The sequence below is a fragment of the Perna viridis genome, chromosome 2 (genome assembly GCF_037379345.1).
Source record: "Perna viridis isolate PV_CMFRI_1.1 ecotype Kerala chromosome 2, ASM3737934v1, whole genome shotgun sequence".
Classification (NCBI taxonomy): Eukaryota; Metazoa; Mollusca; class Bivalvia; order Mytilida; family Mytilidae; genus Perna; species Perna viridis.
The window spans coordinates 12,514,620-12,541,601 of NC_142446.1; the positions used below are offsets into that span (position 1 = coordinate 12,514,620).

Consider the following 26,982-nt stretch of genomic DNA (forward strand, 5'->3'; position numbering starts at 1 on the left):
TATTAGTGTTTAAAAAATTGCTCATTTTTGGTAAAAGCGTTTTTATAACAAAGAATTAACAATTTATAAATACCCGATCTACAATGGATTTTAATTCCGGACTGAACGAAGAAACTTCCGGTGGTCAGAAAGATCGAGAATCAACGTGACCCTACCTGCTAAATCGAACAACATCCGAGTTCGTAATATTAATTTGTATCGTGAAAAATACGTCTATCGATTTTAAGATGAAAGGCAAGACAGGGCCAGGATTCAGTGCCCCCAAGGCTCAGTATAAGGATAAAGAAAAGCCTACTCAAATTAGATACAGTAACATAACTGCAGCAAAGGGTTTGTTTACATTAGTTACATTTATCTTGTAGTGATCGAAATAGTATCTGTCATCGCAGTTTTGAGTAATACCCTTATGTGTAAATTTGAGTTGACAGTATTCTTCTTTCCTTCGAAGTATGATTCACCCATTTATATTTTAAATTGGAGGTCTCCGAGTCTAGTTTTACTATCCACATGCACCTGTAGAAAAATCTAAACGTTGCTAATATATATATATATACTCTAGTTCAAACTCAATCTCCTTGTTAGCTACCTTTTGATTTTTCTATGGGAACACAAATTCTTTTCCTGTGTTGACTATTTAATCACAATCAAAATTCAGAGCTGTATCAAGCTTGTTCCTACTGTTTTATGGGTTGGACCTTACTGGTCGTTAATATGATTATGAAGCATTTTTTAAATGAAAATTACCATCTTTAGCTTGGACTCATCTCATAGCATATCAAAACGAGAAGGTTGTGTTTATTTTGTTTCTTATTCTATACACAATACTTCGATATAATTGGTATTATTTTGGGGGTTTGTTGCTGTTACTTATATGGTGCAGCTGCTTGAAAGCGTGGGGTATCACTAGTGAGCCACCCCTCTTATTTCTTTTTACTGAAAATGGACTAAAATGCCACCTTCTATATAGTTCATTATTTTTGGAGTAATAAAACAGTAAACTGAGTTCTTTTGTGCTTTTTGTAATTTGTTTACACTGGATGTCACCTGTTTTCAAATATATACAATGAACTATTTCACTAAAATTACCGATAAAGGGTATTGGGTTGGATTCTAATGTAAAAAAGCAGATAAGTTTACCATTTTTAGTTATTTAAGTATGATATTCAGAAACTACATTTATCTTTTGTTTGATTTATAAAATAGCCATGTACATGTACCCTATAGGGCCTTTGAAATTAAAAAAAAAAGTCCTTTGTCATTCTGCAATATGAAATGAGCATTTCTGCTTATGGTAATGCCCTCTTGACATTTTACATGTAATTCACATTAATGAATATCATGCTTTAACCTGTAGAGTCAGTTCATCCTTCTCTGGTGTGAAATAAAGCCAATTAAAATCCTGCCCAGATGATATATATGTTTCTTAAAATTTACGATTTACGGATTTCGAGTCTGCATCTGGTACGGTATGGATTTTAGAGTGTTTATTACACTTCCTTGTAACAAAAATGGTGCTTACTATACTTCACTTTGTTACTGGTCTAAATACAGAGAAAAGAGGATGGTATGCAACAAGATGTACAGTTTAATATCAGTATGAACGGGAGAAGATATCTCTATATATGTGTTTAGTGTTTTAAATTGACAATTCCATCTGCATCTTGTAATTCTAGACAAGTCACAGGACAAATTAAAAATAAGATCCTCCCACCTGTCCCACTTTTTTGTGGACCCTGGGATGAAAATCTAGCCATTTAGTTGGCATAATAAGATTTTTTTATTGTATCATTTCAGCTGTAGCTGATGCCATTAGAACAAGTCTTGGTCCAAGAGGTATGGACAAGATGGTGAGTCAAGTTTTAAGTTAATTTACATTCATGTATAATATATTTTGCTCATTTGGAATCTCATAGTTATCCCCTAGAAGGTCCTCAGTTAGCCGTAGATATATGGACACATTATCCTCCCCTTTTTAGCTCACTTGGCCAAAGCCATCACTTGGCTTCCGTCGTCGTTGTTAACAATTATACAAAACTCTTCTCCTCTGAAACAACTTTACTAATTAGAACCAAACCTTGTATAAATGTTCCTTGGGGTATCTTGCATAGAACTGATGTGGGGATTTTTGATTCGTCAAAAAACATGGCCACCATTGCTAAAAATAGAACATAGGGTTCAGAAAGCAGTTTTTCACATATATCTCCTAATCTGTTCAGTTTAGCTGAAGTCTGACATCGGATAAAAGTGTTGAGCATGATGAGATCTATCTCTGGTCAAATTTTGGTTTTAATCCATTAAGCCATGTTGGAGTTATTGCCCTTTTTCAATAATTTTTAATGTTATTTCTTTCAAAAATCTTCTCCTATGACAATACTTGACCAATTTGAACCAAACTTTGTAGTAATGTTCCTTGGGGTATCCTGCATAGAACTGATGTGGAGATTTTCGATCTGTCGAAAAACATGGCCTCCGTTACTAAAAATAGAAGATAGGGGTCAGACAGTAGTTTTTTCCATATATCTCCAAAATCGTAAGGTTAAGCCTAATTCTGACAGGGTAAGTGTTCAGCATGATGAGATCTATCAGTGTTCAAATTTTCCTTTTAATCTGTTATAGTCTCACTGACCACTTTTAATGTTTCCATTACTTTACATTTTAAACAAGTAATTTTCAATGTTTCACTGTGAATTTCCAGGACAAATGACACCTTAAAGTTGCATACCATTGCAAAGCTTGAAAAATAAGGCTTTCAAAATCATTACTCTAATGGTACGATGTGCATAGAAATTCTTCACAAAATTTACTTGAATAAATAATATTGAAAATCCATACTTTTACCTTTTCTTTTTTGCATGGAGGCAAATTGCTCACACATGTAAACTATATTCATACACTTTTGTAGTAAATTACAAATATGATTTTAAAGTACACACTCTCAGCTTTATTTTGACTACTTTTGATCAGAATACACAAAAGTAATGCACTTGCAATGCATAGATCTAGGTTCAGTGTGTTTTGGTACTACATAGAGGGGTGGCCATTTGACCTGGAAGTGGTTAGTGAGACCTTAAGAACTTTTTATTAGTTCTTATGTTTTTCTTTTTTTTTAACATTTTATGAAAGCTTGTGGTGATAAAAATCTTGTTGCTATGTTGTTTTTCACAATATATTGCACAATGCACCTCTTAAACTATAGCCAGATTACTAATATCACTATACTGATATTATGTGAAAATGGAAATAATGACCAGGAAAGGCTATTTTCATCAAATTATGCATTTCTCTGAAATATGCCATAATTAAGCTGATGGTCTCACTAACCACTTCTAACGTTTCCATTACTTTACATGTTAAAAAATAATTTTCAAAGTTTCACTGTGAATTCCCAGGACAAATGCATGCAATTGTGAAGCTTGCTTTAAAAATCATTATGCTAATGATAGGATGATTGTAGAAATTCTTCACAAAATTTGCTTGAATAAATAATACTGAAAATCCACACTTTTACCTTTTCTGCTAACTGACAGCATGGAGGCAAATTACTCACACATGTCAACAATATTCATACACTTTTGTAGTAAATCACAAATATAATTTTTAAGTACACATTCTCAGCTTTATTTAGACTACTTTTGGTCAGAATACACAAAAATAATGCACTTACAATGCATAGGTCTAGGTTCAGTGTGTTTTGGTACTACATAGAGGGGGTGGCCATTTGACCTGGAAGTGGTTAGTGAGACCTATGCCATGATGGAGTTATTGCCCTTTTTCAATGTTTTTTTGCTATTTAAGTAATATTTCTTTTAAAAATCTTCTCTGACTCTACTCACTATTAGAATCAAACAACAAACTTGGTATGAATGTTCCTTGGGGGTATCCTGCATAGAAATGATGTGGGGATTTTTGATCCATCAAAAAACATGGCTGCCATTAGTTTAAGTAGAACATAGGATTGAGACAGTAGTTTTTCACATATATCTCCAAAACCGTTAGGTTTAGCCAATTTCTTTCAGTTTACTGAAATGATCCTTATCCTATCAAAGTCTTCTTGAGTCCAGATTGTTGGACATCTTGTTAAATTTATTGCATTTGAAAGGCAAAATTTAACCAGGTGAGCAATTCAGGCTCCTGGGAGCTTCTTGTTTGCTAATTTTACCTTTTTTAGCAGTTTTTGCCTATTATTTAGAAAACGGAAGCAAATTGAGGTAAAAACTATTGACCCTCTCGGAATTATAACCATTGAAAGTGTCGTTTTTGACGTTTGTTTTGTTTTTTTTTGTTTTTGTTTTTATCAGTTTTTGCCTTTTATTAAGAAAACAAAAGCAGGTTGATGATTGATTTAAATTGATCAAATGTTCAGTATTTGAATATTTATTTTTGGTGCAAATTTAAGAAAAATCTGTTAACCCTTCTTGGAATTATGTATGGCCCAAGAAAGTGTCATTTTGACCATTTCCCCTGTTCTTGCCTGTTAACACACCAATAGCAGATTGATGATTAATGTTTAAATGTTCAGTTTCATGACAAGTATCATTAGTGCAAGTTTAGTCAAAAGTGTATGACCATTTTTATACCCCACGCAACAAAGTTGCGAAGGGTGTAATGTTTTTGACCCGTCCGCCAGTCCATCTTCAGTTTTCTGGACTTATTTTCTAAACGCTTGCAGGTATTGACATGATTTTTGGTAAATAAGTTCACCTTGATAAGTTATAGGTCAAGTTTAACTTTCATTTCGCTCCGATGATTTTTACAGAAATTACGGGGTTGAACTTTTTTTTTTCTAATTTTTTTTCTAAATGCTGGCAGATATTGAAATGATTTTTGGTATATAATTCACCATGACAAGTTACAGGTCAAGTTTAATTTTTGTTCTGCTCTGATGATTTTTATAGAAATTACAGGCTTTGAACTTAGCAAAATTCACAGAAATAGCAGTTTTCAGGATTTTTTCCCAAATGTTTGCAGATATTGACATGATTTTTAATATAGAAATTCACTATTACAAGTTACAGGACAAGTTTGTATTGGTTCTGCTTGGATGATTTTTTACCCAAATTACGGGCCTTGAACTTAGCTAAATTTGCAGAAATGACAGTTTTTCGGACTTTCTTTTCTCAATGCTTGCAGATTATGACATGATTTTTGGTATATAAGTTGGCCATGATAAGTTACAGGTCAAGTATAAGTTTTGTTCCGCTATGATGATATTTACTTTGGATTACATTAAAACTCGAAGAAATCTCAGTCTGGAGTTTGAAACTACCATTCCCATTCTGAGTAACAGAATTTAGTTAGAAGATAAAGGTCTAAAGCCTAAAAAACACTCTTATTCCTTTTTTTTATTGGGGTCCTTCTACATGTATTTCTCTTACGAGCAAATTTACTTGAGTATCCAACATGGGGGACGCATGGGGTATGTGAGCGTGCTCACTAAGATTCTTTAATTATATTTTGTATGTATTCAACTTTTTTAAGCTATTAAATAAGGTGAGCAGTTCAGGCTGTTGAGAGCATATTATTTAGGATAAGATTGCTTTTTCACTGGTTGATTGAAAACTGCACCTTAATAAAATTTGCTTAATTGGGTCATCATCTTTACTTTCAATATGCATAATGTGAACTATTCTGAATTTCTGAATTTGTATTCAGAATGCACATACAGTACTGTATGAATATTTGGTTTTAGAATAAAAAACCAGTGTTCATTACAGAAAGTTGCAAAAAGGGGGAATGATGGTGGGGTTGGCAAGAGGTCCTCTTGACAGTAATACACGTTCTAATCTTGGTTCCCTTGATTACTCTTTCAGAAAGTAGGGGGTTAGATTGCCCCCTGTGTCAGGGCCTGCAGTTTCCATCACATAAATGTCATCAGTAACTGATGTTTACCTTGACAAAGTCTAGGTCATTTGCACTTAAATTAGTGAAAAATGCATCTTGATATGGAACTTTGCAGGCTATCTCTATAAATATTGAAGACATACACCTTATATAATGGAGAAATTTGCTTTATTATTTCCCTACCACAGGATGTAAAACCACATTCAGTCAATCCAAATCCTCTTAACTTAGCAATTGTTGTGGACAGTACCTACTTCGTGAAATCTATAACTCAAAATTTATTGATTATAGTATTATGCAAACTATGTACAGTGTTTATATACATGTTGAAAATGTGTACCTCATATTTTGGAAAAAATTGACGAATATTTATGAACTTTTATCTGTTAACTTAGCCATATTAGCAATAATGTTTCTCTTTAAAAAAACCTGAAAATGGCTGTAACATCTATTTTTGGCTATTTTCAGATACAAACAGCTAACGGTGATGTAACAATAACCAATGATGGAGCAACAATCCTCAAACAAATGCAGGTGCTACATCCAGCTGCCAAAATGGTATGTACCGAGGTTCAAAAGGATGAAATGTTTTATTGTTATCAGATCAACTTAGGTTTAGTGTGTTTCATACTTTAATGAGACTGTTCTGAAAATTTGAAATATTTGAGGTCTATTTTATTTGAGACATCTAAAATCGTGGATATGCGACTTTGGTGTTGAGATGTTTTGTTTTTTTATCTGTTGGCAATTTTGATTTGCAAATGAAGAAGATGGTTGTGACTTTTATATATTGCAGAATCGTGTGAATATTGTATTGTTGTGAACAGTTTCGTTTTTCTTTTTTTTTTTAAGCTGGTTGAATTATCAAAAGCTCAAGATGTAGAAGCTGGAGATGGAACTACATCAGTTTGTGTTATAGCTGGCAGCCTTCTTGATGCATGCTATAAATTGTTAGCAAAAGGTAATTACTTACAATGTTTTTTTTTTTACTTGTTGTTTTACAGTCTATGCATATTTTCACTTTGATACAGTTATGCAATGTTTTAATTTTTTTTATGTATACTAATATGAAAGGAAAAGGATGAAAATTGAGTTAAAAACCTTCAAAGTTTTTTTTATACAATCACAAATTTATCCAGTCTTACAATACAGAATGTAGAAAAATAGAAGTAATTTATGTTTGTTCAGCCATGAGTTATTGGTGAAAAATAATGATATGAGAAACGTTCTTAGTACGATGTATAGAATGTAAAACATGTCTTGATGCTTTACTTTCCCTAGGAATTCATCCAACAAGTATATCAGAGGCATTCCAGAAGGCATCAGACAAAGCAATAGATATCCTGAAGAGTATAGCGACTCCAGTTAAGCTGTCTGACAGAGAATCATTGCTCAAAAGTGCTTCTACATCACTTAATTCAAAAGTAATCATAAAACTTACTATCATAAACAGTAGTCAACTTTTATTCATTGTAGTTAGATCACAAGACTAAATCAGTGCAGATTGTGGCATTAATTGAACCTGAACATGTGGCCACCAATGCAGATTATTGCTATATTAGCATTTGATAATAATGGCGAATGTGGAATGTGACAATTGCCTTCCATCTAAATTGGTTTCAATATACCCCATGCTTGAATTAAATGAATTCTCTACAATTTGTTGACTACAATATCATTTGATATTCTTAATTGGTTTTATGATGAATTCAGTAAAATCCAAAAGTCAAAAAGTTTGAATAAATAAAACTGGAGTGTTGAGAATAAAGTTCAGGCTATTTATACCTGTCAGACTTGCTGTGATATTTTCTGTCTGAGCTTAAAGTCTGTCCTTACTTTGAATGCATCTTCCTGTTATTAACAAATAAAAATAAAATTTTAAGATAAATCAAATTAATTCTTGTTTCAGAAATCTGTGCTTACTGTAGTAGAGTATTAATTCAAAATCCTTATATGAAGTGATGTATAGATCTTGGTTATAGTGTTCATACTTGCCCCATTGGCAGTTGTTTCAAGCTATGCCCTGTTGACCATTTCTACTAAAATTGAACATCATATTATGAATTTCAGGTTGTCTCTCAGTATTCTAGCTTGTTGTCACCTATAGCTGTAGATGCTGTTATGAAAGTTATAGACCCTGCCACAGCTAATAATGTGGACTTAAGAGACATCAAAATGGTGAAGAGGATTGGGTAAGGACTGTAGTAGTTTTTGAAACATTTTCCTTTTATAGTAATGTTTTTTTTTTCTGCCTTCCTCACATCACAGAGTGGCTGGGACTTACAGTTTTAACCTTGTTTGTCCTTTTGCCATTCTGCAGCTAAACCCTTGATGATTGAGCTGATTTAGTCCTAAGAAAATTATGTTTCCGGTCACCCTGCCAACTCTCCTTCAGACCCCTCTGCCTAACCCAAAAGTTTTTATCTGTTATTTTGAAAAAAAATTCAAAGTCTGCAGGAAAAGAATTAAAAAAAATGAAGCCAAAGATATTTTTTTTCAATCCAAGATGGGACAACAAAGTTAGAAATACTGGTTGTTTATATTTAGAATCGATTGTAAACACATATGAGTGTGTTCTTGGTCATGGACTAAATCCATTACATGTTTAATTCTTGCAGATTTGGTTTATATCATATTCTTAGTTTTGAGTCACATTTATTTCATTAAAAAAATGTATAAATAAATAAATAAAATTTGTATCTGTCCACCCTACAAAATTTTAGAGGGATGATTAGAAACACAACATTTATTTTTTTCGGCCTTATGGTATGCATTGAGTATATCTTGATTGGTTTGAAATCAAGTTTACATTTTATTCCACTGAATTGTTATGAATTAACTGACCTTGAACTTTCAGATCTAAAGAAAAACAACTTTTTTTTAATTATTAGTACGTCTGCCTCAAAATAGCTATAACATTCAGCATGTTGACCAGGTGTGTTTCTTACTGGCTACATATCTGATTTCTCAATATTGCGAACTGAACTAAAATCATCACTTATAGTATATTTTTGTAGAACATGGACCACATCTTAAGCACATACATTTATGTACATCTAATACCTCTCTCAAAATGTCAGTGAACAGTAGTGACAATTATGGAATTAACATGAAATCTAAGCTGAACATTAATTTTGGACCAAGATTTAGTCAAGAATACGGAAATGGGTTCTGACATGTAGTAAATGTCCTTTTATAGGAAACAGAGAAAATTATAAGTTAATTGTTTTTGGTAACAAACATCCTTTGAAAAAGCATTAATATTTTTTTCAGAGGCACTGTTGAGGACACAGAATTAATTGATGGTTTGGTTTTCTCTCAGAAAACAACAGGAGCAGGTGGTCCAAATAAAGTAGAAAAAGCCAAAATTGGTCTTATCCAATTCTGTATATCACCTCCAAAAACAGATGTAAGCTTAGAACTTTGATCATTCATGGATACATTTTATCATATATTTTATTGAAATAACACTGATTTTGCATATGTAACAAAAGCATTGCTTTTTGAATGCTATCCCCCCCTCAAGGGCAAATAACTTGTCAGACCTCTTGTGAGCTTAAAAATATTCATCTGCTGTCATAATGTAGATCTATGCTGCTATAAGTGCAGAGAAAAGTTAAATGCAACGGAAATGAAAGAATCAACAGAATAGAGCACACGTTTTATCCACAAGCCATAGTATGATAAGCCCTCAGTTGTTATCGCCCCTCTGGATCTAGTCTACAGGACTATTGTGAAGATCTCTGGATGATAAAAAGGGCCATATTTCTTCGACATTTAGGTTTTTGATTTATCAAAACACCTTATGTCGCTGGTCTATCACTGGAACTTCCCTACTATTTCTGAACACTACACAAAAATATAGTCCAAATGTAATTCCTTTTATAGCATTCAATACCTCTTTTATTACCAGTGAATTTGTTTCTTGCAATTATTCAGCTCAATAATATTCTTTTATTTCTGCAAATAGAATTGAGATCTAGTCTTCATATCAACTGAAGATTTGAGGGAGTTTTTTGGCCTTGAAAAGATATTTAGGACATTTATTTCTGTCACTAATGTGTCAAGAAGTATAAATGATTTAAGCATGTTCCATTTGACACATTTATCAGTCAAATTCTCTATCCTTTTATCGATGGTTTACCATTTATAAATAGGAAGTGAAGAGCAGTGATTTTAACCAAGTGAAATTGGTGGGAAAATTCAAATTGATAAAAGTTTTTTGAAATCTTATGTCAATCAAGAAAATTATTTTCTTAAGCTGAAATTGTTTTTTTTAGAATAATAGATAACCTGGTACCAGAGTTTATTAATGTTAATGTAAATTAACTTTTGGAGAATTTCAAAAAATTAGGAAAAAAGTGAAATGGAACCAAATTTGTATTTGTTTGAGAAGTTGGAACAGAAGTATGGATTGACATTCAGTTTATACATATTAGGGAAAAAAAAATTTAGTTCTTGATATTGAATATGAAAAATGCAAATGTATGATCACAATTTTATTTTACATCATGTAATCTTCGAAATTTAGTTCATGCTACAATTTTCACAAGAATCAAAAACCTCCAGTGCTGACAGCACTTTGATCAATTATGTCTCCCACCTCTTTGGTGGGGAGACATATTGTTTTTAGCTTGTCTGTGTGTCCATCACAAAGTTTGTCAGTGCAACTCCTCTGAAACTACTGAACCGAATTTTACAAAACTTTGTATGTAGCAAGAACATCATATGTAGTTGTGCACATTACCAGGAAATTTTGATCCCCCATTTTTTGTTGGTGTTATGCTCCTTTGAACTTCAAAATTTGCCAAAAATTCTCATAAATTACATTGTAAGTGCAACTCCTCTGAAACTATTTAACCCAATTTTACAAAGTAAATGTTGCAAGAGCATCATATGCAGTTGTGCATATTACCAGGAACTTTTGATCCCTTAATTTTTGTGTGAGTTATGCCCCTTTGAATTTAGAAATTTGTGTGCCATTTGAAATTTAACTTAATGATAACCTTATCAGTTCAAATTCTCCAGAACTTCTGAACCAGTTAGAGCAACTTCTCTGAAACCTCTCAGCAGAATTTTATGAAGCTGTTCTGTGGATGTGATTGATATTGCAAGTGGATCACTTTAATTCAGTGTATATTTTTCTTTTCCATATCATTCTAGCACCTAGTTTCTTTTGACAACCTAACCATTTAGCACACTTGCATATAGAAATATCTTGCTAAGACATTTCTTGCTAATTTAATTTTCATCAATTAAGAAAATCTGTTCATCATTTTTTTTTCGTTGACAGATGGACAACAGTGTTATTGTTTCTGATTATACTCAGATGGACAGGGTTCTCAGAGAAGAAAGACAGTACATCTTGGATATAGTAAAGAAAATTAAGAAAGCAGGCTGTAATGTCTTACTTATTCAGAAGTCTGTCTTAAGGTTAGTTCGATGACTAACAAATGATAAATTTCAGTTTCCCCCCTAGAACTGGTTACCTCTACAATACACAGATGATGGCAATTCTTGGTGGGACATATTATATTGTTACTTGTCTACTCATGGCATTATTGAGCATGCTTGTAATTGAACTGTGTAGATTTGGTATTACTGGATGATTTTGAAAGTGAAGATTTCTATGTGACAAAAATTAAAATTGTTACAAGTAACAATACAATGATTTTCTTTGAAATTTGATCGCAGTGTTCTGTACCACAATAATATGACTTGGATTAATTTTGAGGGTTGGGATATAAACCATTAAGGAAAAAGGGGCCAGAAACAAGGCATTTTCCTATTGCAATGACAATAACTTAGGTTAAAGTGTATGGATCTCTTCAAAATTGTAACAGAAATGGGAATGTGCCATAACTCAAAAGGAAAACTGGGATTGATTTGGGAATTTAAATGTTTTGGAATAGCAGGGTAAAAGAGGCCAGAAATAAGCATTTACCCGATGTCTTGACTACAACTGACATAAAAGGGAATGGATCTCTAGGAAATTGTACCATTATGTGTCATGCCCCCAAAGTTAAGGCTTGGATTGATTTTGGAGGTGTGACTTATGAATTAGGGGCCAGAAATAAGCATTTTATTGATGTCTAAATAGGAACTTTAATGTAAGTATATTGATCTCATTGAAGTTGTTTCACAAACATTTTAATGGTTTCTGATTATAAACTTGTTAAAGTGAAAGATTTCTATGAAATCCTTTATTTGGTCTGAAACCACAAAGGGAAGATTTTGTTAGATTTGAAGTGTTAAAGACCTCATGTTTCAAGAATTTGGGGGCAAAAAGAGATCAGAAGTTAAAATTTTCTATCAAGCATTATATATACTGATTCTTTATTAATTACAGAGATGCTGTTAGTGACCTAGCACTTCATTTCCTTGCAAAAATGAAAATTTTAGTGGTAAAAGATATCGAGAGAGACGATATTGAGTTTGTATGCAAGGTAAGTAACAAAAACCAATCACTGATGAAAACTTGTCAGCATACTGTGGTTTTGTTTAAGTGGATATCAATTTTTATGGTCATAGGAAAAAGGCATTTCTTGGTTTGTGGGTCAATGGAGTTCTTGTAAAAAATAACAAATAAGTCAGCCATTCCAGCAGAATTATCACTAAAGCAAACATAATTTTGCTTAAGATTTAAAACAAAAATATCGTAAGCATTTAGTTTTTACGTACATAGCATTGATATGTGTTTCACATTAGACATTTAAAATGTGTTTATTTGGAATGAAGTTTCATATGTGATGCATCTGTTTGTGAATCAAGGCCTACATTTTCATTTTCCAAATTGTGAGTGAAAGTTCTGATAACTCAAAATTCTTGTGAAAGAAAAATGCACTGGCCATTGCTACTTATATGGTAAACAGTGGTAAAGCCCAAGTTTACTAAACATCACTTTTTTCGTACCTTTTCACTTTAAAAATGAATCCACAGTATGTGTTATTTAAGTTGCTAATGATACTTTTAAAATACATTTTGTATGAGCAGTGATGGACCTTAGTCAGTTAAGCATGGATTGTTAAGAAAATAATGGGAAAACCTATTTGAGCTTATTTATGAAACCTAGTGCAGTTGAGAGCACTCCTTACATGTCATTTTATATTAAGTTATTTGCAAGACTTGATATTACAGGTCATTTTGTTTCTGGTGAAAGAATCATGCCTTACTGCCACACTTTTTGTATTTGTACATATTTAACACAAAAAGACCTATTTTTTTTTATCACAGTCTGTAGGATGTAAACCTATTGCAAGTGTTGACCATTTCCTACCTGAGAATTTAGGAAGTGCTGAGTTGGTAGAAGAAGTCCAGACAGGAAGTAGTAAAATTGTCAAGGTTAGTGTCCTGTAAATATTTCATCTGGGACAACAAAAAATGGTACCCAATCAACATTAAATCTTCCACTTTATATTAAAGTGAAAGAAATATTTTATCAGATTTGATATGTAAATATCTCTCTGAAATTGTATACTACTAGATTTCTTAACTCGCCAAAAGGTTTTGTTGGATTTAAAGTACTATGTCCCTTACCTGTATGGGTAGAGAAGGAGTAAAAAATAAACATTTTCATTACTTATGTGAAAAAATCTCTAACTGCGGGAAGGGGCATAAAAATACTGGTGTCTGTCTGTCTCTGCGCCCATTTTGTCACACTGGTGGACACAACTCGTTCGAAAATGTGTGACAGAATTTGTTCGAATTTTTTAGGATTGTTTACACAATTTGTAGTTGATCATATTGCACCGCCATTTTTAGATGACAAATTTTGCAAGAGTTATGTGACTTTTCCACTTCCAACTTTTTTGATGATGGCTAGGGACAAATTGCTGCGAGTGGTTAAGTTTCATATGCACTTTCTTTCTGGTCAGAACCCTGTCAAACATTTAATCATTATCCCTACTTTTCAGAATTTAACTTCTTTGGTTATGTGAAGGTGTGCCCTGCAAAGCATTTTATCAGCTTAGTTGTGCTTCCATGTCCTGTTTGCCTTAATGTTTCTGTTGACTATTTGTGGTTTTGTGAATTTTTGTTAAAAGCAATCCATCATGAAAATGTATGAACTTTGGGATTCAGCTTTAACTGGATATGTTAACTTTTGAGCTCAGCCATGTCTTAATTTTCTGCTTGCTTGAAGGCTTATGTTGCTATTTTAGGGTGCTATAAATGTTTATTCCTCAAAGCTCAGAAACTCTGGTTGTACCAATTTTAAATGTTTCAGCTCTGAAGAACATTGACTTCCACCTTCTGTTCCTTGATTCAGTTTGTCACATTTTGAGGGTTGTATGAATTCATTGGCAGCCTTTCATGGGAAAAATTTAAAGTTTCTATGTTTCTTAAGTGATGCAGCGTAAAGTTTGTAAATTTTATGGCTCCTTTGCCCATCAATTTTGTGTATGCTGGTACAGTTTTGAATGGTAATGATTTGGAATTAAAAAGATAATTCTTTGGAAAGTTTTGTATTATTTATGTAGACTTTTAAGCAGAGTGGAACATCCACTTCCTATTCCATGTTCTGCTGAATTTTAAAGTTTGTGGGCTGGGGGCCTCTGTTTTTTAGCTCACCTGGCTGAAAGGCCATATGAGCTATTGCCATCACTTGGCATCCTTCGTCATCCGTCGTCGTTAGCAATTTTTTCAAAAAACTTCTCCTCTGACACTACTTGACCAATTTGATCCATATTTCGTATTAATGTTCCTCGGTATATTTTGCATAGAACTGAAGTGGGTATTTTTGATCCGTTGAAAAACATGGCTGCCATTACTAAAAATAGAAGATGGGGGTCAGACAGTAGTGTTTCGCATATATCTCCAAAACCGTTAGGTTTAGCCAAATTCTGACATGGGATAAAAGTGTTCAGCATGATGAGATCTAACTGGTCAAATTTTCATTTTAATCTGTTAAGCCATGTTGGAGTTCTTGCCTTTTTTTGCTATTTTTAATGTTATTTCTTTCAAAAGTCATCTCCTCTGACACTACTTGACCAATTGGAACCAAACTTGGTATGAATGTTCCTTAGGGTATCGTGCATAGAATTGATGTGAGGATTTTTGATCTGTCAAAAATTATTGCCGCTGTTACTAAAAATAGAACATATGGATCCAAACATGTAAGGTTTAGCCAAATCCTTCCAATAGCTAAAATGATCCTTATTATTAGAACTACAAAAGTGTGCAGGATAAAAGTTGTCAGACGACTCCTTGTAAGAGTTCTTGCCCATGAAAGGGGAAAAATGAGTTATTTTTTTTTTTTTTTACAATTTTCAGCCAATGTCTTGAAAACTTTGATAGATAGAAACTTTCAATTGCTGAAATGATCCTTATGATAAGTCCTATCAAAGTCTTCTCAAGTCAAATATGTTGGACAACTTTTTGTTTAATATGTGTTACACTTGAAAGGCTAAATTGAACCAGGTGAGTGATTAAGAATCTTGAGAGCCTCTTGTCTTATGAACACAATACCTCTAGGTTGTCCATCTGGAAGGAAGAAACTTGTTTACCTCCCTCTTTTTTTTTGTTTTAGATCGAAGGTGGCGCACCAGATGCTTTTGTGCCACAGTTTATTTTGCCCAAATTATGTTTCTTTGGTTTAGAGATGTCTAATCACTAATGACAGTAAATGAATTATGCATAGATTGAATAGTATATTGTGTCTTTTTAACAGAAGTATATTGAAACAAAATAGAACTATTATATAATATATGAGGTGTATGTTTCACAATCCTGATTTCATTTTTTTTTAATATATATAAAGATAACTGGGATGTCATGTCCAGGGAAAACAGTTACAGTTTTAATGAGGGGATCAAATAAATTAGTGCTAGAGGAAGCAGACAGATCTCTCCATGATGCTCTCTGTGTCATTAGATGTCTAGTGAAAGAAAGGTTGGTTCTGTCAGTAGAAAACTCTTAGAAAAAATTTTGAAATATTTTTGTGCTATTATCAAACTATTCTTTGAACTAGTCTGTCAAGCTGTTTTCAGAAGCTGAAGGACAACTCATTCATTCAATTTTGAAAGATATTTATACTCGAAGGTCTAAAATCAAGTATTGATGTGCACAATGAAAGCATTTGCTGTTGGGTGCTTACTATAAAGATAATCCAAGTTAAGCCTTTTACTCGTGAGTAGGTAGATAGCTTATAATACATGTATTTTTGGGTAATACTGTGATATGCAAAATATTACCAGCCAGAATATCAAATTCACTGAGTGATATAAACTAATTTTGTAGTAAAATCATGTAGGAGTAAATATCAATTGAATATTATGCTTTATATCTTTGGAAAGCAAAGTTTAGGGTTATATAGGAATAACTGTCTGTCTCCACATTTCTATGAAGTGCAACTCCTCCTAAACTGGTCAAGGGATTTTGATGGTATTTTACAGGAAGGTTTCACATCATATGTAAATTTGCATGAAGGAATATAATATTATAATCTGGTGACTCCTAAGGGAGATAAATCAACTGAAGGGTGTAATATTAAATCCATTTGAAGTGGGAGTATTCTTTTTGTGAGCTTGCTCAGAGTGGTTTTAGTTTTTATACCCCACCACAAAGAAGTGGTGAAGTATTATATGATACCCTCCAAAAAGTTGCATGTCCATCTTTTGATGGTTTCCAGAATGGATCAATGGTATTCTGGAAACATTGTAGTTGTTAAATACCAAAAATACAGGCCAAGTTCAGTTTGCATGTCCATCTTTCGATGGTTTCCAGAATGGATCAATGATGGTTTTCAGAATGGATCAATGATATTTTATAGACATTGTAGTTGTTAAGTACCATAAATACTGACTAAGTTCAATTTTCAGCAAAATCCCAAATATAGTTTTTGACTTGCCTGCAACAAATGTAAGGCAAGACTAAAGTTTTACATTTCTGGCATCGGTTTTCATGTTTTCATGTCTATCCACTTTCACATATAGATTTTATGTTATCTATTCATGTCCATTTTAAAGGAATCATGTGTGTTTGTCAATTGTTTTTGGTATGCAGTGGCATTAGCATCACTTTATCACAGTTCTGTAACTGTTTCATGCATATTTCACTGTCTATTGACTTTGAAATTTTTTGTTTAGATTTCGATGTTCAGTTTCTGATAAGGTCATTTAAACATGATTCACTTGTACTGGGTCTGTTGTATTTGTTATGTAGTTGCAGTAACATCACTACTTCACAGTTCCATATTTCTTTGATTCATATGCTCTCACAGTCAAAGTCTATTAACTTTGGAATTATAGATTACTGAAACAATCGTCATAGTTCCATGTATGCAAACAATAAACTTTACCTGAGCCTGAGGAATCTGTCCACTTAGGTGGTGTCAAATGGTTGTATGGATAGTATAATTGTCCATAATATTTAAGGAATGTTTCAAATTCTTGAACTGGTTATACGAAATAACTTTGTTTGTGGCAGTTTTCACTTATAAACCACGAAACAGTTTATAAAAAGTGTAAACTGGCCTAAACCAGGAAATTGAGCATAACCTGTTAAAAAATTGGAAACATTCCTTATAATTTAATTTAATGGATGGCTGTCCAAATATTAATAATTGATTCCTAATCAAAACGTTATTTTGAAAGGGGATTATTTGAATCTTGTAGTGCAGACTATTTGTCATTAATGATGATCAAAATCTTGTTTTCTATATATTCTGGATGACACCATAGTTTGTTAAGTTGTACAATTCAGAATTTAATGGATCATTTTAGGTCTTTGATCGCTGGAGGTGGTGCACCTGAAGTAGAACTGTCTCTCAGGTTGATGGATTATGCCAACACCCTTGCAGGAACAGAACAGTATTGCTTCAGAGCTTTTGCAGAAGCCTTGGAAATCATACCATTTACTCTAGCAGAAAATGCAGGATTAAATCCAATAGCTACAGTAACAGAACTTAGAAACAGACATGCTCAAGGGGAGACAACGGCTGGCATTAACGTTAGAAAAGTAAGAGGAGATGCTAATAAATTTTAAATGTAACCACTAACATTTTTTCAATTTTGTTCAGGATAAATCGCATTTAGCTGAAATGTAATACCTTAAAAATTTAATATTTTTTAAAACACATTCACTTGGTAATAGGAAAATTTCATTTTTTCATGTAGATTGATTTTTATCAAACTGAGATTATAAATTGCAGAGCTGAAATCAAATAATACTTTCAAAAGTAGATTTTGTCATTTAACCTACTGTTAAACTATATTTGTATACCCCATTCCATAGGTGGGTGGTATACTGTTTAAGACTTGTCTGTCTCTACGTCACACTATCTCTTAACAGTTTTCTTTCCATTTTAAGTCACAGTTACTTGATATTTGGACACAATGTCATATTGGCAGGGTCAAGGCTGATCACTTTCATGTGTAATAAATTTTAGCATGAATACATAGGGTAAACAATATAATCAATTACATCACGGTTACTCATAATTTCAAAAGTAATTTATTGCATATGATTACTTTTCTCAAAGTAATCAAAATAACTTCAGATATTCCCACACATATATAAAAGAAAATATATTTATTTCCATGGCATGGGTAATGTAATATAACTTTAAAGCAAAAGAAATAATTATTGTATATACATAATTTCAAAGCCGTGGTAAATGCAACATTCGAAAATTGTCGATGGAAAGTAACAATTGAAAATTTTTTTGTTACTCTAATTAATAGACCATGTGTTTTTCACTCTAATTAGTAGACTGTCTGCTTTAGTGAGGTGACAAAATTTGAGAAACAATGAAAGCCACAAAGGAAAGTTAATTACATACAATAGCATTGAGTAATATGTTTGTGTTATATACATTAATTTACTCTTTCTTGAGGCTATTTCCATCATTTTATTAAATTATGATTTACACAGATATAACATAGTACCTATATTTTAGGTTTAATAGCAAAAAGCTTGTTTCTCTGAAGCAAAATAAAAATAATTATGATTATACTTTTAAATATGGAATTCCTTTCTCATAAACATTGGATCAAACCACATCCGAATGATTTAGAAATAAAGACAAAATGCTGTGTATTCACTAAGTGTTTCATAATTTTTTATGTCAACATTATGTCATAGAGGATTTTGCAAATAAGTTATTGAATGAACTTTTTGAAAAATCATTTTCAATTGTATATGACTATTGATTTTGTAAATAATTAGAAGGAAACAACACAAAAGGGAGGTAAAATCTAATTGGAGTGGTACACCACTATTATATATTAATTAAAATGTATAATACTCAAGTCAATCTCAATTTTCAGAACCTACAATAAGTAAAAATGTTTAGTTTGATAAATAATATACTCCTTAATAATCTAATTTTGTAATAAAAATGTAATCTAAAAGTAGTTAAAATTACACCACTTGATAACCCAGTAATTGATTACATATGATTATGTGTAATCATGAAATACTGTGATTACTGATAGCATGTGATTACTATTGAAAATATATATTACAACTGATTACGATTAGCCCATCAGTCTTCATGGTTAAGTAGTAGTCTGAAGCCCAAGGGTTGTCAAAATGGAGGTGGACCTGTAGAATTAACTACTTCAGGCCAACTATAAAAATTTCTAAAAGATGTATTTTTGGCCTGTGAACTGGAAAGTTAGTTGTGAAGACTGGCCCAGTTTAATTTTCCTAACAGGAAATTTCCAATGTAGAACGTATTGAAATCCAAAGTCTGATCTGCATTTTATTGTTTACTTTCAGCTTCTTGGAACATTGTATTACTAGGCAAAATCTTTTATTTTATGCTTTTTTTTTTTAACACTAATACCATGTAAAAATGTAAATGTGTCATTTGTTATTGTCCCCCGCGACACGTCACGAGGGGACATGGAAATGCAGGGCCTCTGTCTGTGTTTTCACTTTTTTTTTTGTAATGCATTTATCAAATAAGTTTGTTTTTGGTATGTGGCCTTATTATGAAGAGGTACAGATTAAATTTGGGTTACGGTTGAATTATTTTTACAGAAGTTACGGCCCTTGGACTTAGAAAATTTCAGTGAATTTTCTGTTTTCCGCACTTTTTAGCTCATCTGGCTAAATAGAACATAGGGGGTCAGACTGTAGTTTTTCGCATATATCTTCAAAACTGTTAGGTTTAACCAAATTCTGTATGGGTTAAAGTGTTCAGCATAATGAGATCTATATGTAGTCAGATTTTTATTTTAATCTGTCGAGCCATTTAGGAGTTTTGCCCTTTTTCGATGTTTTTTTTTTTTTTTTTTTTTTTACTATTTTTAATGTTATTTCTTTCAAAAATCTTCTACTCAGACTCTACTTGACAAATTGGAATCAAACTTGGTATGTATGTTTTTTTGGGTATTTGCTCAAAAGTTATGTTTATTTATATATTTTATTTTTGATCTGTTAAAAAACATGGCCGCTGTTACTTAAAATAGAACGCAGGCATATATCTCCAAAACCATTAGGTTTAGGTTCCACTATATAGATAGGTCACTGCAGTTAACCAGCCCCATGCATGTCCGGGTGTTAAAAGAATAGGCCTGCAGCAGCGCTAAGCTGGTCGTAAAAGGCGACTAAATAGTGCTCAGAAACCTAGCCAGGGGCTAGGGCGCTCTGCCCACAGAGCAACTGGGATGTGTGCCTCAGGTGGTGGAATGGGGTACCCCTGGCGTGTTACATGCTGGGGTTGTCAGGCTATAATACGGAAAACTTGACCGCAAACCATAGTGGTGCACCGTGTTGGGAAAGATGCCACCTTCCTCGCACGTTAAAGAACCCTACTGTTGTATTCTCCCAGAGTAGGAACCATAGGGCTCCGCCACTGGAGGCTAAATTGCCCGACCCTACCTACCTTTCCCTATTTCCTGTGGCAATCAAAATTTGTCGACCCCCATTGTCCTTGTGTCCCATCCCTTTTTCATTTCATCATCATTTCATGTTCATTTTCTCATCAATTTCATGTTCATCGTCTGAATATAGCTGAAATATTGCTGCCCAGACGTTAAACCCCAACAAACAAACAAACTGCAGATAACCGTATGACAACTTATGGAAATAAAGCTAAATTGAGTTCTTTAAAAAAGCAAATCAAAAAAATTTTTCCTGTAAAAAATATATCTTCTTCAAAACCTTTCATTATGGAGATCCAGGGGGAAAAAAAATGATAGATTTTATTTTCTATTTTGTTATGAAAATCTGTAGCCATGGTAACATAAAAAAAAAATATATCAGTTTTCATAACAAATTTTGGATGCTTTCCCAGAATTAATTGTCAAAAAACAGGTTTTCTAAAATATCAGGCACTTTAAAACTGCCAGAAAAAAATAAGTGGGCATGGTATTATAAAAAAAAACAAATAAGAAGTGTACCTTTTTCTGCTCATTTGTTCATGATTTTAATTCTTAAAGTTTGTGCGAAATTTTGCATTTTTGAAAAGAACAGTCAGTTGGTGCAGGGAAGAAAACCAAATCTGGTTAGGAGTTGAATCTTTCCGGATAGCTTGAAGCATGCATTTTACACCTCTTGACCTTCACAAATACTGTATCTTTATGTACGAATGCAGTACTACCCACAATCAATATTTCCACCAAGTTTCATCTTTTATTTTAAAGTCTTACAAAATTAGATGGGGTCAGTTTTGTCTACGAAACAGTTCACCTCAATCCCCTTTGTATAATGCAACCTTAGCCAGATTCTGACATGGGGTTAAAGTGATCAGCTTGATGAGATCTATCTGTGGTCAAATTTTCATTTTAATCTGTCAAGCCATTTATAAGTTATTGCCATTTTTGGACGTTTTTTTTTGCTATTTTTAGTGTTATGTCTTTCAAAAATCTCCTCTGACCCTTCTAGACCTATTGGAACCAAACTTGGTATGAATTTTCCTTTTGGTATCTTGCAGTAAAGTTTTTTTTTTTTTATGATCCGTCAAGAAACATGGCCGCCATTACTAAAAATAGAAATAGGGGTCATATTGGAACAATGTTCTTTTATTGGTATTGTTACACAAAACAGTGTTTTGATTTTAATACTAAATTTATGACAAATCTGCATGCATTTGAATGGTAGCTTAGGACCCATTCTCATGAAACCAAGGAGTCACATGACAAGACTTACATACCCTATTGGCACATGTGCAACGACAGCTTCTAGTTTGCTGATTTGGTTAATATCTTGACTGAAAAATAAAAATGTTGACCTAAAAATAAAAATCTTGTGAAAGTTTTTTTTTTCACAACTACTTGCCTAAGTCATTTGATATTTTAACATGAGTGCATATAGTTGTGCCATATTTTGGACTTCCATGATGACAACTACCTGTTTAGTATTTTGACCATTAACTAAAGGTAAGGTAGTGATATCACTAGTTGATATCTGCCTACAGATTTTTTGTTCTCAGTTTAAAGCAAAATTTAAAAAATCGGAGAGACGAGGTGTTTTCTAAAAGATAAATGACTTAGAGGCAGTGAATAATTGGTAAAATATTTGAAATAAAAATAAACTAAGGTTTACAGATGCAAACATATACACATAAAAATAAAATTGTCAATGTTTTCATTATTTGAACGAATCAATAATGGATGGAAAGCTTCTGAAAAGTTCATAGGTAATACCTACTTCTCAATATATTTCTTTTAACTAGAAATAAAATGTGTATGACAATATGGTTTTTAGAGAACATTTTTTTTCATGTTTATATTTGGATATTTTTTCTCCCCTATAAATGTAAAGGTAAAGCAAATGCATATTTCACTACAAAATATATGTAAATTCTCCTTTGACATCATGTTGAGATCCTCCCAATGTTGGATTGATAAAAATATAGAATATAAATAGAAAATATTTTAATTTTTCTATGTTTTTTCTGGGACCGATATATGGACTCCCTGCACAAGAACTCATTTATTTTACTTTAAATGCATTACCCCATAAAACCAAGATTGAGAGGACCTTTGCAAGATGTCAGAGGAACAGTTAAAAAAATTTTTGGAATGAAATATTTATTTCCCTGGTCTGTATATTTTAAAAGAAATTCTAAAAATACTATAAAATGTATGTGCATTCAAAATCACTTTTAAAGTAAAGAAATGCAGTATGAAGTTTGCAAAGTATAAAAACTTTCCAAATGTATCAGTTAATGTTGTAATGAAATAATGAATATATTAGCATTCTTGTGTATGTACATTGTCATCCTAGATTGTGACTTAGGACAAATCTTAAGTTTAACCTTAAGTTTAGAATATAATGGTTTTAACTTGTGACCAAGGTAATAGAATTTTTAAGTTAATTTAATAAGATATAGCTGGCTGACTTGTCATTTTTCAGGGTGCAATAACCAACATTTTAGAAGAAAATGTTCTGCAGCCACTGTTGGTATCAACAAGTGCTATACATCTGGCATCAGAGACTGTTCGAAGTATTATGAAAATTGATGATATTGTAAGTAAAATTTGTGAACCATTCTTATTTCTCCCATAAGAAATATTATTGGTTTAAAACCATTATACTTGAATGCTAGGTTGTCAATCATTTCATAGTTAATTATTTTATCACCAATGATGAAGCAGATTCAGTAGTTGCTAGACTCCATTATGTTAAGAGGTACATTGTACCTTATTTGAGTAGTAACCAATATTATATGTTTTGCACAGTATTTAGGTACATAATAAACATGTTGTTGGGAAATTAACATCCTGTATTATTAGTATGTTTAACATAGCCATTTTTTTTTAAAGCTCACCTGGCCGAAGGCCATGTGAGCTATTGCCATCACTTGACGTCCGTCGTCTTCATTAACAATTTTTCAAAATACTACTCGACCAATTAGAACCAAACTTGGTATGAATATTCCTTGGGGTATCCTGCATTGAACTGATGTGGGGATTTTTGATCCATCAAAAAACCTGGCTGCCATTACTAAAATTAGAACATAGGGGTCAGACAGTAGTTTTTTGCATATATTTGCAAAACCGTGAAAGTGAAAGTGTTCAGCATGATGAGATCTATCTGCGGTCATATTTTCATTTTAATCTATTAAGCCATGTTGGAGTTATTGCCCTTTTTCAACGTTTTTTGCTATTTTTAATGTTCTTGCTTTCAAAACTGAGACCATTTGACTGATTGGAACCAAACTTACTTTGAATTTTCCTTGGGGTATTGTGCATAGAACTAATGTGGGGATTTTTGATCAGTTGAAAAACATGGCCGCTATTACTAAAAATAGAACATAGGGGTCAGACAATAGTTTTTTGTATATATCTCCTAAATCGTTAGGTTTAGCCAAATTCTGACGGGGTTGAAGTGTTCAGCATGATGAGATCTATCTGTGGTAAAATTTTCAATTTGATATGTTAAACCATGTTGAGTTATTGCCCCTTTTCAACGTTTTTTTGCTATTTTGAATATTATTTCTTTCAAAAATCTTCTCCTCTGACGCCACCTGACCAATTGGAAATAAATTTGGTGCATAGAACTGTTGTGAGGATTTTTGATCCATTGAAAAACGTGGCCACCGTTACTAAAAATAGAACATAGGGGTCAGACAGTATTTTTTCGGATTTATCTCCAAAACTGTTGGGTTTAGTCAAATTCTGACACCGAGTAAAAGTGTTTAGCATGATGAGATCTATCTGTGGTCAAATCATGTTAATATGTTAAGCCATGTTGGAGTTATTCCCCTTTTTCGACTTTTTTTTGCTACTTTGGATGTTATTTCTTTCAAAAATCTTCTCCTCTGACGCCACTTGACCAATTGGAACTAAACTTGGTATGAATGTTCCTTGGGGTATCGTTCATTGAAATGATGTGGGGATTTTTGATCCGTCGAAAAACATGGCTGCCATTACTAAAAATAGAACATGGGGGCAGACAGTAGTTTTTCGCATATATCTCCTAAACCGTTAGGTTTAGCCAAATTCTGACATGGTTAAAAGTGTTCAGCGTGATGGGTTTAGCCAAATTCTGACATGGTTAAAAGTGTTCAGCGTGATGAGAACTATCTGTGGTCAAAATTTGGTGAAAATCTGTTGACCCATGTTGGCGTTATTGCCCTTTTTGAACGTTTTGTGCTATTTTTAATGTTACTATTTTAAAATTCTTCTATCCAGAAACAACTTTATAGAATTTAATGAAAGTTGGTATTTTTTGTTTTAAAGGGTATCCTTAACAAAATGACCATTTGTATTTTTTATCTGTTATAAAGCATGGCTACTATTACTAAAAATAGAAAATAGGGGTCAGACAGCAGATTTTTGCATATATCTCCAAAACAGGTTTAACTAAAATCTGACAGGGGTAAAATTATTCAGCATGAAGAGATCTATCTGTGGTTAAAATTTTGGTGAGAATTTGTTGACCCATGTTGTTATTGCCCTGTTTGGATGTTTTTTTGCTGTTTTTGATGTTATTACTTTAAAAAATCTGCTTCTGAGAAACTATTCTGCAAAATTCAATGAAAGTTGGCATTTTTGTTTTATAGGGTATCCTTAATAAAATGACTGATTTTCGATCTCTGAAAAAACATGGCTGTCATTTCTAAAAATAGAAGAATGGGTCAGACACAATTTTTGCATACATCTCCAAATCTGTTAGGTTTAGCCAATAGCTTTCAATTACTGAATCGCCTGAATATAGCTGAAATACTGCTGCTCGGGCGTTAAACCCCAACAAACAAAAAAATCAATTACTGAAATGATCCTTTACAAATGTGTTCAATGAATCAAATGGATTCAAAATTGTCTGGCAACTCCTTGAGTTATTGCCCTTAAAAGGCAAATATTTATCCAGGTGAGCGATTCAGGCTCCTGGGAGCCTCTTGTTTTGTATCCTTTTTTGTTTTGGATGGTACTTTATGTGCAATCTAATTAAGAATATTGAATCAATTCACAGTGTTTATTGAAGATGTGCACATCCTTTAGTAGAGAAATTTAACAAATGTTTTCTTCTTTTTTTAACTTTTTGATCTTAGCCATTTTTCAACACTTAAAGTTTAGGATGGAACCTATTTCATGTATTATTTTACTCATTGAACCAATACATTCAAACTTTGCACAGTGTTTATATGTATATTAAAGATGAATAGTTCCTAATATTGAGAAATTTCACATGGTGTAAATGAACTTTACTTGTTGGAACTTTATAGCCATTTTTTTTCAACAGTATATGATTTAATTAGTATAGGTTTTGTTTTTTTTTTTAATTTGCTTAGTGTTAATGCATATATTAAAGATATGTTGGTGATGCAGGTCCAGACATGATATTAGTACTGTAGCTTTCACCATTTTAATAGCAAATGGGTGTTAGGGTTCATTTGGGAAAACAAATAAAAATGTTCCAAATTTTGAGAAAATTTTGTTTTTTTACTCATCCATTTAAAAAAATGAAAATAATTCTATATTTTCCCCATTACTTAACAAAGCAGATTTTCAGTGACAAATATGGATTTCAGTTGCTGCTGAAATATATAAATAAATATTTTGTGCTTGCCCAAAAAATAAATGCTTATCCAACATCAAATCACAGCCCCCTCAGGATAAAAAATAGTTTGGACTAACTGCTGATTTTGATAAATTGTTTAAATGTCCTCATGATAAACTTCAGACATCACTGTAACACATCAAAGTATAGTGTCAAATTTTTTTTGCAGGTTGTGTGTATGAGATAAGTGTGAATGGACCATTGAAGTGGTTAAAAGATCATGTGACACAAAGACATCAAACATATATCGTCATAACAATCTATTGACCACTCAAGTGTTCAGAGCCAGCTTTATCAATATGTCCCTAAATGTTCGTGTGAATTTTTAAAATGTCTTGAACTACATAAATATTTACAGCAACAAAGCTAATCACCTGAACAGAAAAAAAATTAAATCATACTTTCTTATGTCATATTTAATTTATGTTGAGATGCTTTCATGTTCTAGATTTTTCTGTTATTTTAGTAGGCCTTCATCTCTGTTCAAAGGACCTTATATATATTATATTGTATTATGAGGATGAATGAGTGATTAATAAATTTTGTACTAAATTCTGGTTTCAAGTTTTTGGGTTTTTGATCTTTCAGGATTAAAATACCTTACAAAATGTATGTCACCGGTTCATCACTGGAACTTCCCTACTATTTCTGAACACATTCAGTTTACACATATTAGAAAAAAAACAG

General features: G+C 32.5%; 1 protein-coding gene across 1 annotated transcript; it reads left to right on the plus strand.

Moving 5' to 3' along the window:
- Window positions 1-81: 81 nt before the first annotated feature.
- On the plus strand, window positions 82-26,847 carry LOC148623670 (T-complex protein 1 subunit delta-like). Its single transcript, XM_088565672.1, has 14 exons — window positions 82-330; window positions 1,795-1,847; window positions 6,310-6,399; window positions 6,694-6,802; window positions 7,123-7,265; window positions 7,912-8,033; window positions 9,115-9,250; window positions 11,135-11,274; window positions 12,191-12,287; window positions 13,075-13,182; window positions 15,599-15,729; window positions 17,562-17,796; window positions 23,146-23,259; window positions 26,465-26,847. The coding sequence occupies exons 1-14, from the start codon at window positions 228-230 to the stop codon at window positions 26,480-26,482; spliced, it is 1,599 nt and encodes a 532-aa protein (XP_088421798.1). The 5' UTR covers window positions 82-227; the 3' UTR covers window positions 26,483-26,847.
- Window positions 26,848-26,982: the final 135 nt, after the last annotated feature.

Coding starts and splice junctions, on each gene's coding strand:
- LOC148623670 (XM_088565672.1), top strand. CDS start 228: ATGAAAGGCAAGACAGGGCCAGGATTCAGTGCCCCCAAGGCTCAGTAT. Junction 11,275..12,190: donor ATTCAGAAGTCTGTCTTAAG/GTTAGTTCGATG, acceptor TATTAATTACAG/AGATGCTGTTAGTGACCTAG. Junction 13,183..15,598: donor GAAGTAGTAAAATTGTCAAG/GTTAGTGTCCTG, acceptor ATATATATAAAG/ATAACTGGGATGTCATGTCC.